The following is a 14,001-nucleotide window of genomic DNA, read 5'->3' as shown; positions in this document are numbered from 1 at the left end:
ACATACACACGCACACCATATGCTGTATGGTGATCTAAATTATTGAGACCGTCTCAAAGTTCTCAAAAATTTACTCTCTGGAAAGGAGACGAGAAAGATATTGCATAATATATACTTGGAAAATACTTGAAGGCCAAGTCCCAAATTTGCACAATAGAATAACATACTGGAACGAAAGATACGGAAGGAAATGCAGAATAGAACCAGTGAGGAGTAGAGGTGCCATAGGCAAAATCAAAGAACACTGAATATCAGAGGTCCACGGCTGTTCAACACCCTCCCAGCAAGCATTAGAAATACTGACGGAACAAATGTGGGTGTATTCAAGAGGCACTTAGATAAGTTCTTGCAAGAAGTACCGGACAGTCTGTGGTGGATATGTGGGCCTGTGGGCCGCTCCAACAGCCTGCTGGACCAAGTTATCACAAGTGCAGCCTGGCCTCAGGCCGGGCTTGGGGAATAGAACTCCCAGAACCTCTCCAGGTATGCTCCAGGTATATGCTCAAAAAGTGATCGCCAAGAAACTGTTTTTTGCAAAAAGTTATTTATGATAACATATACATTCTACATATGTATATGTGTATATATCCATCGTACTGATACACTTCCTTACTATCCACGAGGATGATGTTTTAACATTATTAAGCTAAGAAAAGTAATAGTTCTGAAATAAAAAACTACTTATCGTGGTATATTCATATTTCATAATGAGAGTGGTCTTAGAATCCAAACAACAGAGCTAAGAACAAGCAAGAGGTCATGTTGCTCACATCTTGAGGACACAGCAAGTGCCGCCTTAGCTCAATGTGCATTCCTCTAAATGTATACCCAAGTCTTCTTTCTGCATGCTCACGCCAAGATATATTTTGACCCACGTTATGACACATTATGAACCGTTAAGGCGTATTATGACACATGAACCACCTTATGACACATTATGAACCACGTTATGACACAGTATGAACCAGGTGATGGCAGAGGGAAGGTTCCTCGAGGTGCAGCAACTCACCCTCGAAGCCGAGGAGGGCAGCGGAGGAGGAGGAGGAGCCCATGACGTTGAAGGCCTCACAGGTGTAGGTGCCCAGGCAGCAGGTACCATCCTCCCCGCTAATAATCCTGTGGATGTCTCCCGGTTGCAGCGCCGTGCCGTCCTTGTACCACTTGAGCACCGGCTGGGGCACCCCGATCACCTGGGGAGAGAGGGGGGCAGCAGCACCACATATAGCTTCTTATAGCAAAGACCTGGGTAAATACTGGTTCGGTAACAGGGTTGTTGATTTGTGGAAGCAGTTATCGCGTAACGTGGTGGAGGTGGGGTCCCGTGATTGTTTCAACCGTGGGTTGGACATGTATATGAGTGGGATTGGGTGGTTATAAATTGAAGCTGCCTTGTATGGGCCAATAGGCCTTCTGCGGTTACGTTTATTCTTATGTTCTTCCTTATATCTCTTCCCAATATGTTAGATTTGGAGCCCGTCCTCACAGCAGTCCATTACCATGAGAAACCACAACTCCCCTTCCCTCCTTCCCCCTTCAAACCACCTGAATAGTTACCTAAATATTTATGATGGTTTGAAAGCATATTGCCGTTCTAGTAATAGTCTACGTGTAAACTGGCAAATGAACCGTTGTCGTAAACAGAGACTATTCTCAAGTCATAACATTATTCTAATATAAATCGTTGGCTAAAAATATAAAAAGTGTATGCTGAAAAAGTTTTTCAAGAATTTGGTTGTCTGTAAAGGGAATTTTCGGGCACACTGAAATAAAATTTGAATTCTATATTTCACATTATCGTCAAAATATACTATATTAACGTAACCAAATGTAATGAAATCTAACCTAACATAACCAAACCTTAACCTAACCTGGATAGAGAGTAGATAATAGCACTAATTATGTAATCATTCCCAACCCGTCAGCGGATCTCCTCCCTGATGACATATTGGAGATTTTGGGTCAAGGAAAAATATTGAGGTCGTAAAATGGGGTCGAACCTGCATCCCTGACCCAGGATTCATCAATCATTTATGCAACCACTTACGAAGCCTCTATATCTTCACTTAATAATAGCGGTTTTGCTTACAATTATTAAACAATTTGATGAGTGTGGAAACATAAGAACACGAAGTTATTATTATTATGAATAACCTTGTAATGCTTCGGAGCTCAAACTATTTAATAAATGTAAGCAAAAACACCATAATTGAGGAAGGATAAAGTTCGATCCCATTGTATGTCTCTCAATACTGTCTCATAAACACATTATATTTCTGTGATTTCATTGTGCTTTATCTATTGTTCTTTGGGCGATAGTGAACTGAACATGTTCATCAATTACTGTATAAGCAGTTTTTTTTAAATGTTAGGATACATATACATGTACCTTGAGTATCTTTCAAGATACATATACATGTACCTTGAGTATCTTTCCAGATACATATACATGTACCATTGAGTATCTTTCAAGATACAGATACATGTACCTTGAGTATCTTTCAAGATACATATACATGTACCTTGAGTATCTTTCAAGATACATATACATGTACCTTGAGTATCTTTCAAGATACATATACATGTACCTTGAGTATCTTTCAAGATACATAAACATGTACCTTGAGTATCTTTCAAGATGCATATACATGTACCTTGAGTATCTTTCAAGATACATACACATGTACCATGAGTATCATTCAAGATACATATACATGTACCTTGAGTATCTTTCAAGATACATATACATGTACCTTGAGTATCATTCAAGATACATATGCATGTACCTTGAGTATCTTTCAAGATTCATATACATGTACCTTGAGCATCTTTCAAGATACATATAAATGTACCTTGAGTATCGTTCAAGATACATAAACATGTACCTTGAGTATCTTTCAAGATACATAAACATGTACCTTGAGTATCTTTCAAGATACATAAACATGTACCTTGAGTATCTTTCAAGATACATATACATGTACCTTGAGTATCTTTCAAGATACATATACATGTACCTTGAATATCTTTCAAGATACATATACATGTACCTTGAGTATCTTTCAAGATTCATATACATGTACCTTGAGCATCTTTCAAGATACATATAAATGTACCTTGAGTATCGTTCAAGATACATAAACATGTACCTTGAGTATCTTTCAAGATACATAAACATGTACCTTGAGTATCTTTCAAGATACATAAACATGTACCTTGAGTATCTTTCAAGATACATAAACATGTACCTTGAGTATCTTTCAAGATACATATGCATGTACCTTGAGTATCTTTCAAGATTCATATACATGTACCTTGAGCATCTTTCAAGATACATATAAATGTACCTTGAGTATCGTTCAAGATACATAAACATGTACCTTGAGTATCTTTCAAGATACATAAACATGTACCTTGAGTATCTTTCAAGATACATATACATGTACCTGAGTACCTTTCAAGATACATATACATGTACCTGAGTACCTTTCAAGATACATATACATGTACCTTGAGTATCATTCAAGATACATATACATGAAAGATTATTTCCATCGAGCACTAAGGGTATGTATGATTCAATAAAGGAAAAGTGGCTCGTGATATTATTGTCTCCTAAACATCTCGTAAAGTGATGAATGAACGGAAATGTTGATGATTAAATAACGCTATAATAGTGATCATAATACAACAGTTTGTAGAACATGTGTTAAGTGAAGCAGGTGTTGAGTCCTCCACACAGGTGTTGAGTCTCACCTTACACTCGAGGTTGACGGTGCCCTCCTGCGAGAGCACCGCCTGGAGAGGCTCCAAGAAGACGGGTTTCTTGTAGTGTCTCGGGATCACCAGCTTGATGGAGGCCGCCGTGACGCTGTGGCCGAAGTCGTTCCCCGCCACACACTTCCACTCTCCCTGCGAGGGGAACCCAGTGTGGTCACCACAGTGTGGTCAACACAGTGTGGTCACCACAGTGTGGTCAACACAGTGTGGTCACCACAGTGTGGTCAACACAGTGTGGTCACCACAGTGTGGTCAACACAGTGTGGTCACCACAGTGTGGTCAACACAGTGTGGTCAACACAGTGTGGTCAACACAGTGTGACTCGATTCCCGAATGAGTTTATTATCTTATTACAAAGGCATTCAAACACGAATGGTCCAGTAGAGCCAAGCTAGGTATGACATTACTGCAGAAATAACTCATTCGATAAACGTACACTATATAAATTATAAGTGCATCAAGCATAGTTATATCCCATTCTTTACCATATAATCTTTGTATATCCCACGCTTCCCCATCTATTCTTAACATTACTCATATTTAACCATAGTTCGAACCTATTCCGCTACCCTCTGAATTTACCGATCTGGTGTGGTCCTTCAGAGGAAGATAGCGGAGGGAGGGAAGGAGGGAAGGAAGGCTCACCTGGTCGGAGATATCGAGGTGGGACACGTCCAGGTGGAAGGTGCCCGGGGCGTCGCTGGACATGTGGTACTTGGGGCTCTCAGCGAGCATCTCGTCCTCGTGGTACCAGGTGATCACCGGCGTCGGCGTCACCGTCACTGCGGTCACAGGAGGTCACAGGAGGTCACAGGAAGTAACGGGAGAGATCAGCTGGTTACTTATGCTCATACATTATTCAATAACTAACCCGACATCGCTAATAATTACAGTCAACGGCGCGTTGAATTGAAAATCCTAATTCTATAATCAGCCTCAATGCTAACTGCTACTAATTCACTAATAAAACTAATTACTATTTGACACTCCGTAAAAAAAATATAATTGTTTGGCCTAACCAGGAACTTACAAACCCAAGCAACCCACCTAACCTATCCACAACGAGGTTTAACAAAACATTAATATTAAGCTGCTTTAATTTGTCCTAACACGTCGCTTATATAATGTTGTTTATAGAATGGTAGATTTCGTCGCAAGCGCGACGTATTAGGCGAGAGAACGGGCTGAATAAGCATGCATAACCTACACCAATACATGAACAAAAGTTATGAGCCCAAAGGTCTGTCCCATCGAACTATAAATCAACATTCTTCATTCATCGCATATCCGAAGTATGCTTGTCTGATGTAATGATGTAAAGACGAAAAGGGAGAACGGCCTATTGACATAGCTCGGGTGCAGGGAGGGAGTTGTGTAAAAGCCTGGTTTGTGCCTCGGAGAGGCTACGGGATCCAGTAAGTTCAGTAGAACTTCGGTTTCAACTCTCTTTAACCCTGTCGTAGCTCAGTCGATTAAGGCAGTGTCTGGGATGCTCCCGGACGCAGGTTCGAATCCTCGTCACGGCCCTTGTGGATTTGTTCATGATTTTCTGGGTCTTGGTCTCATGCCATGCGCTCAGCATTGTGTTAATTTTAACAAAGCTACAAAATAAGTGTTAATTCAGTTTTCATAATTATCTATAATGGAGAGTCTTCGTTGATGTTTATATCAATGGACAGGAAAATGACAGAGGTGAGAGGACAATTGTGACAGGGATGATAACGTAAGAAAGTGACAGGGAAGGTGCCACGGCAAATGACAAGGCAAGTGACAGCGAAGGTGACTGGAAGGATGACTGGGGAAGGTGACTGGAAGGATGACTGGGGAAAGTGCCCAGGGAAGGCGTGACAGGGCAAGTGACTGGGAGGATGACTGGGGAAAGTGCCCAGGGAATGCGTGACAGGGTAAGTGACTGGGAGGATGACTGGGGAAAGTGCCCAGGGAAGGCGTGACAGGGCAAGTGACTGGGAGGATGACTGGGGAAAGTGCCCAGGGAAGGCGTGACAGGGTAAGTGACTGGGAGGATGACTGGGGAAAGTGCCCAGGGAAGGCGTGACAGGGCAAGTGACTGGGAGGATGACTGGAGAAAGTGCCCAGGGAAGGCGTGACAGGGTAAGTGACTGGGAGGATGACTGGGGAAAGTGCCCAGGGAAGGCGTGACAGGGCAAGTGACTGGGAGGATGACTGGGGAAAGTGCCCAGGGAAGGCGTGACAGGGTAAGTGACTGGGAGGATGACTGGGGAAAGTGCCCAGGGAAGGCGTGACAGGGCAAGTGACTGGGAGGATGACTGGAGAAAGTGCCCAGGGAAGGCGTGACAGGGTAAGTGACTGGGAGGATGACTGGGGAAAGTGCCCAGGGAAGGCGTGACAGGGCAAGTGACTGGGAGGATGACTGGGGAAAGTGCCCAGGGAAGGCGTGACAGGGTAAGTGACTGGGAGGATGACTGGGGAAAGTGCCCAGGGAAGGCGTGACAGGGCAAGTGACTGGGAGGATGACTGGAGAAAGTGCCCAGGGAAGGCGTGACAGGGCAAGTGACTGGGAGGATGACTGGGGAAAGTGCCCAGGGAAGGCTTGACAGGGCAAGTGACTGGGAGGATGACTGGAGAAAGTGCCCAGGGAAGGCGTGACAGGGCAAGTGACTGGGAGGATGACTGGGGAAAGTGCCCAGGGAAGGCGTGACAGGGCAAGTGACTGGGAGGATGACTGGGGAAAGTGCCCAGGGAAGGCGTGACAGGGCAAGTGACTGGGAGGATGACTGGGGAAAGTGCCCAGGGAAGGCTTGACGGGGCAAGTGACTGGGAGGATGACTGGAGAAAGTGCCCAGGGAAGGCGTGACAGGGCAAGTGACTGGGAGGATGACTGGAGAAAGTGCCCAGGGAAGGCGTGACGGGGCAAGTGACTGGGAGGATGACTGGGGAAAGTGCCCAGGGAAGGCGTGACAGGGCAAGTGACTGGGAGGATGACTGGGGAAAGTGCCCAGGGAAGGCGTGACGGGGCAAGTGACTGGGAGGATGACTGGGGAAAGTGCCCAGGGAAGGCGTGACAGGGCAAGTGACTGGGAGGATGACTGGGGAAAGTGCCCAGGGAAGGCGTGACGGGGCAAGTGACTGGGAGGATGACTGGGGAAAGTGCCCAGGGAAGGCGTGACAGGGCAAGTGACTGGGAGGATGACTGGAGAAAGTGCCCAGGGAAGGCGTGACAGGGCAAGTGACTGGGAGGATGACTGGGGAAAGTGCCCAGGGAAGGCGTGACAGGGCAAGTGACTGGGAGGATGACTGGGGAAAGTGCCCAGGGAAGGCGTGACAGGGCAAGTGACTGGGAGGATGACTGGGGAAAGTGCCCAGGGAAGGCGTGACAGGGCAAGTGACTGGGAGGATGACTGGGGAAAGTGCCCAGGGAAGGCGTGACAGGGCAAGTGACTGGGAGGATGACTGGGGAAAGTGCCCAGGGAAGGCGTGACAGGGCAAGTGACTGGGAGGATGACTGGGGAAAGTGCCCAGGGAAGGCGTGACAGGGCAAGTGACTGGGAGGATGACTGGGGAAAGTGCCCAGGGAAGGCGTGACAGGGCAAGTGACTGGGAGGATGACTGGGGAAAGTGCCCAGGGAAGGCGTGACAGGGCAAGTGACTGGGAGGATGACTGGGGAAAGTGCCCAGGGAAGGCGTGACAGGGCAAGTGACTGGGAGGATGACTGGGGAAAGTGCCCAGGGAAGGCGTGACAGGGCAAGTGACTGGGAGGATGACTGGGGAAAGTGCCCAGGGAAGGCGTGACAGGGCAAGTGACTGGGAGGATGACTGGGGAAAGTGCCCAGGGAAGGCGTGACAGGGCAAGTGACTGGGAGGATGACTGGGGAAAGTGCCCAGGGAAGGCGTGACAGGGCAAGTGACTAACCTTGCACGGACAGTCTGATGGGGTCGCCAATCTTGACGTCGCGACTCCGGAGACCCTGGATGAACCTGCCCACCACAAAAGCTACACATCAGCGAAGCTTTCCCACCAAGATATATCCCCCCGCCACAGCTTTTCTATACAATATTAATGTGCTCTATACAAGGAAAACACTTTATTTGCACAGGAAAAACAATAGAACGCGAGATAACTCAATTTCATAAACAACACTTTAAACCAGGATTACTAATTTTCTTTAAAATGCAGAACTAAGTTGATTTCAAGTACTATTGGACTCGAACCAGAGTCCAAGATGAACGATAATCTCCCAATCCAAGCTGTGGAACTTCTTCACGGCACCAACCTGGGTGGAACATTTGTAGCCAGCAGTTGCTCTTTCTCCTCCTCGTTCAAGTGCGACTTGATATCCTCAAGCGTGAGCTCAGCGGTGGACTGGGCTTCCCCCATGCAGTTTCTCGCGATGCACGAGTACTTGCCTATAAGAAGAAAACGTTTTTTGTAAAGGCGAGTACTTGCTTAGAGGAAAATAACACTTTTTTTTATAAAGGCCTCAATAAATCATTGGTATCATGTCGCGTATTCAAAGGCTCTGTAAAGCAATTAGATACCCAATCCACACATCTGACACCAAAGCCACACATCTGACACCAAAGCCACACATCTGACACCAAAGCCACACATCTGACACCAAAGCCACACATCTGACACCCAACCCATACATATGACACCCAACCCACACATCTGAAAGTCAAATCAGTGACGACGTTTCGGGTCGTCCTGGAGCGAAACGTCTTCACTTCCTATATTTTCATATGTGTAGGTTGGGTGTAAAATTTGTCAGTCCCGTTATTGTGACACTGTTTGCAATCATACAACACAATGAAGCAAACGTATATACATGTATATAAATTCACACAATCATATATACACACATATATGTAGATACATAAGAGGCCGCACCTCAGCAGTAGACACATATACAGACTGACCCAAGGAGTTGGTGCCGGACAGCTGGTAGACGTCGCCGGGCTTTAGCTCCTGGTCGTCCTTGAACCACTGCAGCATGGGTGTCGGGTACCCCACCACCTTGCACTCGAACGACACCAACCCTTCATCCGTCAGCAGCGCCCTCAGGTTGTCCAAGAACCTGGGAGCTCGATAATTCCGTGGAACTGTGTACGATAAGCCCATGTTGTATGCATCACAGGGTAAACACGCCAATATCCTCATCTCCTAAATTCATTAATATATTGAGATTTATACATATATATATATATCGCATGAAGTATATTAGAAGTCCCTTAAATTAATACGTAAATAGGCAGAAACACATACACACACACACACACACACACACACACACACATACACACACACACACACACACACACACACACACACATAATACTAATCTATAAAAATGGTAGCCGAGAGGACCCTCTAAATTATAGACCCGTGTCATTAACAAGCGTGGTAGTCAAAACACTAGAAACAATAGTCAAAGCCAAATAGGTTGAACACCTAGAGAGTAATGACATAATAACGGACAGACAGTGTGGTTTTCAAAGTAGAAGATCCTGTGTAACAAATCTACTTTGTTTTTTTATGATAGAGCCACAGAGATACTACAGGAAAAAGATGGTTGGGTTGAATGTGTCTATCTGGACCTAAAAAAGGCTTATGACAGTCCCACACAAGAGGCTGTTCTGGAAACTGGAACATGCTAGAGAGGTGACAGGGAGACTTCTGACATGGATGAAAATTTTTCTAACTGACAGACAGATGAGAGCTGTAATCAGAGACAATGTATCTGACTGGAGGAGTGTTACTAGCGGAGTACCACAGGGTTCACTTCTTGCACCAGTAATGATCATTGTCTATATAAACGATCTACCAGAAGGAATACAGAATTATATGAACAGGTTTGGAGATGATGCTAAGATACTGGGGAAGATAGGAGGCGCAGACGATTGTAATGCCCTTCGATTCGATCTAGATTAAGTAAGACTTTGGATCCTCAAGTGTTAAATGGAATTTAATGGGTATAAATGCCATGTTATGGAATATGGAATCGGAGAAAATAGACCACTCACAACTTACAAATTATGTGGAATGGAATTACAGAGCCCTAATGATCAACAAGAACTAGGGGTGGTTTTGGATAGTAAGCTGTCGCCAGAGGAACACATAAAGAACATTGTGAGAGGAGTTTATGCGTCGCTTTCCAACTTCACACTTGCTTTTAATTATATGGATGATGAAATACTAAAGAAACTGTTCATGACTTTTGTGAGACCAAAATTGGAATATGCAGCAGTTGTATGGTGCCTAAATCTCAAGAAACACATAAGGAAACTGGAAAAGGTGCAAAGGCATGCTACAAAATGGCTTCCGGAACTGAAATACAAGAGTTACGAGGAAAGACTAGAGGCGTTAAACATGCCAAAACTTGAAGACAGAAGAAAAAGAGGTGATATGATCACCACTTACAAAATACTAACAAGAATCAACCAAATTGAAAAAGAGGAACTCCAGAAACCAGCAACATCACGAACAAAAGGACGCAAATTCAAGCAAAGGAAATAAAGGTGCCGAAAAAGTTTAGGAAGTTTTCTTTTGCCAACAGAGTGGTAGACGGTTGGAATAAGCTAAGTGAGGAAGTGGTGGAGGTCAAAACCGTCAGTACTTTGAAAATGTTATTCGACAAAGAGTGCTGGGAAGACGGGACACCAAGAGCGACACCACGATTCCACCACTATAATTACACTTAAGTAATTACACACACACACACACACACACAGATGTTAGGAAGTTTTCTTTTAGCGTGAGAGTAGTGGAAAAATGGAATGCACTTGGGGAACAGGTTGTGGAAGCAAACTCTATTCATACTTTTAAAAATTAGGTATGATAGGTTAATGGGACAGGAGTCATTGCTGTAAACAACCGATGGCTGGAAAGGCGGGATCCAAGAGTCAATGCTCGATCCTGCAAGCACAAATAGGTGAGTACAAATAGGTGAGTACACACACACATATACACACACACACACACACACACACACACACACACACACACACACACACACACACACACACACACACACACACACACACACACACATACACACACACACACACACACACTAAAACTAACAGAACTGACCTGATAGAATAAGATTACAGGAAGACGTGGAATACCCGCCCTCGTTTTTGATGACGACCTTCCATTCCCCGTCGTCGCCGAGTTCGGTGTGAGAGATCTCGAGCATGTATCGCCCCCCGCCCTCGTCGCTAAGACGGTACCTGTCACTCTCCTCCACCTTCCTGCCGTTGTTGTACCACGCCACCGACAACACCTCCGGCGGCGTCTCCACTGTGGACACGGTTTAGTTAGTGAAGCAGCTTTAGACCAGGGGCCAGATTCACGAAACAGTTACGCAAGCACTTACGAACCTGTACATCTTTCCTCAATCTTTGACGGCTTTGGTTACATTTATTAAACAGTTTACAAACATGACAACTTACCAGTTAACTGTTGTTATTGTTATAAACAGCCGCCTGGTGCTTCGGAGCTCATTAACTGTTTAATAATTGTAAACAAAGCCGCCAAAGATTGAGAAAAGATGTACAGGTTCGTAAGTGCGTGCGTAACTGCTTCGTGAATCTGGCCTGGGCTTATTGAATGTTGAACTTTCTGACTATCTTCGTCTGCCCTGAAATATAATGAAGCACAGGGGGGAATATGCTACAGATAAATATTTAGAAAATAGGCTAGAAGCATGGAGCAAGTTTCGCCTGAAGGACAATTCAATTTCTTCCTTTATTATGCACCCCATACCCATCCCGCGGGCGGTAGGACGAGGCAAAAATTGCCTTCAGAAGACCTCTGGCGCGCGCTCCCCTACTGCGTATCTGATGATTCTTACCCGCCATGACAACTTCGAACACAAACTACAAACCCCATGAACATAACACACAGAGATCACACTCACGTGATGCATCAAATGAACAAATCCACAAGGGATTTGTTCGTTCCACAAATCGTAGCTCAGTCGATTAAGGCAGTGTCTGGGATGCTCTCGGACGCAGGTTCGAATCCTCGTCACGGCCCTTGTGGATTTGTTCACATGAACATAATTCATGGTGGAGTTTGTATTACTGATGGGTTAAACCAAGTCTAAACAGCAACACTTCCATCTGCTCCTGCTTATGTATGATTGTATGGACATGTATTAGCGTCAACCGAGGGAGGGATTTATCAGGGGGGGAAAGTGCCAAGCCATTACGACTATATAGCTCTTGGAATGGATCAGGATATGGATTCGGGATGGGACGGGGGACGGGGGGAAGGAATGGTACCCAACCACTCGGACGGTCGGGGATTGAACGCCGACCTGCAGGAAGCGAGACCGTCGCTCTACCGTCCAGCCCAAGTTGTTGGACCGAGGGAGTATACAGAAGGTTTACCTTTGAGGGTGAGGCGAGCCTTGTCTCCCACCTTCACCTTGCGGTCAGCCAGCTGGTCCAGCAGCACCGGTGGCGGGCCCACCGGCGTCGGCGACCTCTGGCCCTTCCTGTGGGGGGCAACACAAACCACAGCGTCACTCTCACACTCACAAGTCATCTTCATTTGCACGCACAGTGTCACTCACACTCACCCTCCGTCACTATCATTCACTCTCACCACAATCACCAGCATTTACACTCACCATGTCATCATAGCTCTCATGTACCACCATTACCATCACTCTCACTCCCCCCCCCATCATATACTCTCATCACCGTCACTATCACTCACATTGTTGTAACTCTAACATGACTATGAGGAGGTCATGTCACTTGCCAAACTACCCTGACTATGAGGAGGTCATGTCACTTGCCACACTACCCTGACTATGAGGAGGTCATGTCACTTGTCACACTACCCTGACTATGAGGAGGTCATGTCACTTGCCACACTACCCTGACTATGAGGAGGTCATGTCACTTGCCACACTACCCTGACTATGAGGAGGTCATGTCACTTGCCACACTACCCTGACTATGAGGAGGTCATGTCACTTGCCACACTACCCTGACTATGAGGAGGTCATGTCACTTGCCACACTACCCTGACTATGAGGAGGTCATGTCACTTGCCACACTACCCTGACTATGAGGAGGTCATGTCACTTGCCACACTACCCTGACTATGAGGAGGTCATGTCACTTGCCACACTACCCTGACTATGAGCAGGTCATGTCACTATAGCCACACTAACATGAGCATGAGTGAGTCATGTCACAATTGTTTACACCCTGGAGGCTGTAAACCAGATATAAATCCCTGCCTAGCGCTCATGGACTATCAATTAGTTTGATGACAGAAGAACATTTTCTGTCAATGAGTTTTTTTTTTTTGGCTTCTAGGAACGACTACATGCTCTAATTTAAGGCTGCATGAGTGACCTCTCCAAGGGAGGCTGCATGAGTGACCTCTCCAAGGGAGGCTGCATGAGTGACCTCTCCAAGGGAGGCTGCATGAGTGACCTCTCCAAGGGAGGCTGCATGAGTGACCTCGCCAAGGGAGGATGCATGAGTGACCTCTCCAAGGGAGGCTGCATGAGTGACCTCTCCAAGGGAGGCTGCATGAGTGACCTCTCCAAGGGAGGCTGCATGAGTGACCTCTCCAAGGGAGGCTGCATGAGTGACCTCTCCAAGGGAGGCTGCATGAGTGACCTCTCCAAGGGAGGCTGCATGAGTGACCTCTCCAAGGGAGGCTGCATGAGTGACCTCTCCAAGGAAGTAGACTGCATGACTGACCTAGAGGGAGGTCTTAGCGAAGACTCCCTGGATATGACCCTCACTCTGGAGGAGGACACGGAGCGGCCCATACAGTTGAGAGCCTCGCAGGTGTAGGTGCCGAGGGAGGTGGGGTCGCTGGCGCTGGCGGTGAGGGCGAACACGTCTCCTGCAGGCGGGAGGATTAGTGGCTGGTCTTATTTAAGAATAATTACTAAATTACATCATATGTATAATCCATCATGACAATCTTTATCAATTAAGACAACAAATGAATATTAACTCCAGATAGTACAAGATTTCAATACAGATACAAAACGGTCACATTACAAAGTACATAATGATACAGGCGATGAGTCACAATAACGTGACTGAAGAATGTTGACCAGACCACACACTAGAAGGTGAAGGGACGACGACGTTTCGGTCCGTTCTGGACCATTCTCAAGTATCAATCGACTTGAGAATGGTCCAGGACGGACCGGAACGTCGTCGTCATTTCACCTTCTAGTGTGTGGTCTGGTCAACAAGA

At 45.9% G+C, this 14,001-nt stretch overlaps 1 protein-coding gene across 13 annotated transcripts in view; it reads right to left on the bottom strand.

Annotated features, from left to right (window-relative positions):
• The window catches only part of LOC123769197 (titin homolog), a 755,105-nt gene that overhangs the window by 570,187 nt on the left and 170,917 nt on the right, over nucleotides 1-14,001 (bottom strand). For all 13 annotated transcript variants that reach the window (XM_069317102.1, XM_069317100.1, XM_069317097.1 and 10 more), the window contains 9 exons: nucleotides 13,491-13,638; nucleotides 12,156-12,262; nucleotides 10,852-11,061; nucleotides 8,679-8,861; nucleotides 8,033-8,165; nucleotides 7,672-7,736; nucleotides 4,424-4,560; nucleotides 3,754-3,909; nucleotides 1,010-1,190 (listed from right to left, as the gene is read on the bottom strand). In XM_069317102.1, coding sequence (XP_069173203.1) covers nucleotides 1,010-1,190; nucleotides 3,754-3,909; nucleotides 4,424-4,560; nucleotides 7,672-7,736; nucleotides 8,033-8,165; nucleotides 8,679-8,861; nucleotides 10,852-11,061; nucleotides 12,156-12,262; nucleotides 13,491-13,638 — 1,320 coding nt within the window. The remainder of the gene's footprint in view (nucleotides 1-1,009; nucleotides 1,191-3,753; nucleotides 3,910-4,423; nucleotides 4,561-7,671; nucleotides 7,737-8,032; nucleotides 8,166-8,678; nucleotides 8,862-10,851; nucleotides 11,062-12,155; nucleotides 12,263-13,490; nucleotides 13,639-14,001) is intronic.

The sequence above is a fragment of the Procambarus clarkii genome, chromosome 86 (assembly GCF_040958095.1).
Source record: "Procambarus clarkii isolate CNS0578487 chromosome 86, FALCON_Pclarkii_2.0, whole genome shotgun sequence".
Lineage (NCBI taxonomy): Eukaryota > Metazoa > Arthropoda > Malacostraca > Decapoda > Cambaridae > Procambarus > Procambarus clarkii.
The sequence above is the reverse complement of the archived record's forward strand: the minus strand, read 5'-3'. Positions and strand labels throughout refer to the sequence as shown.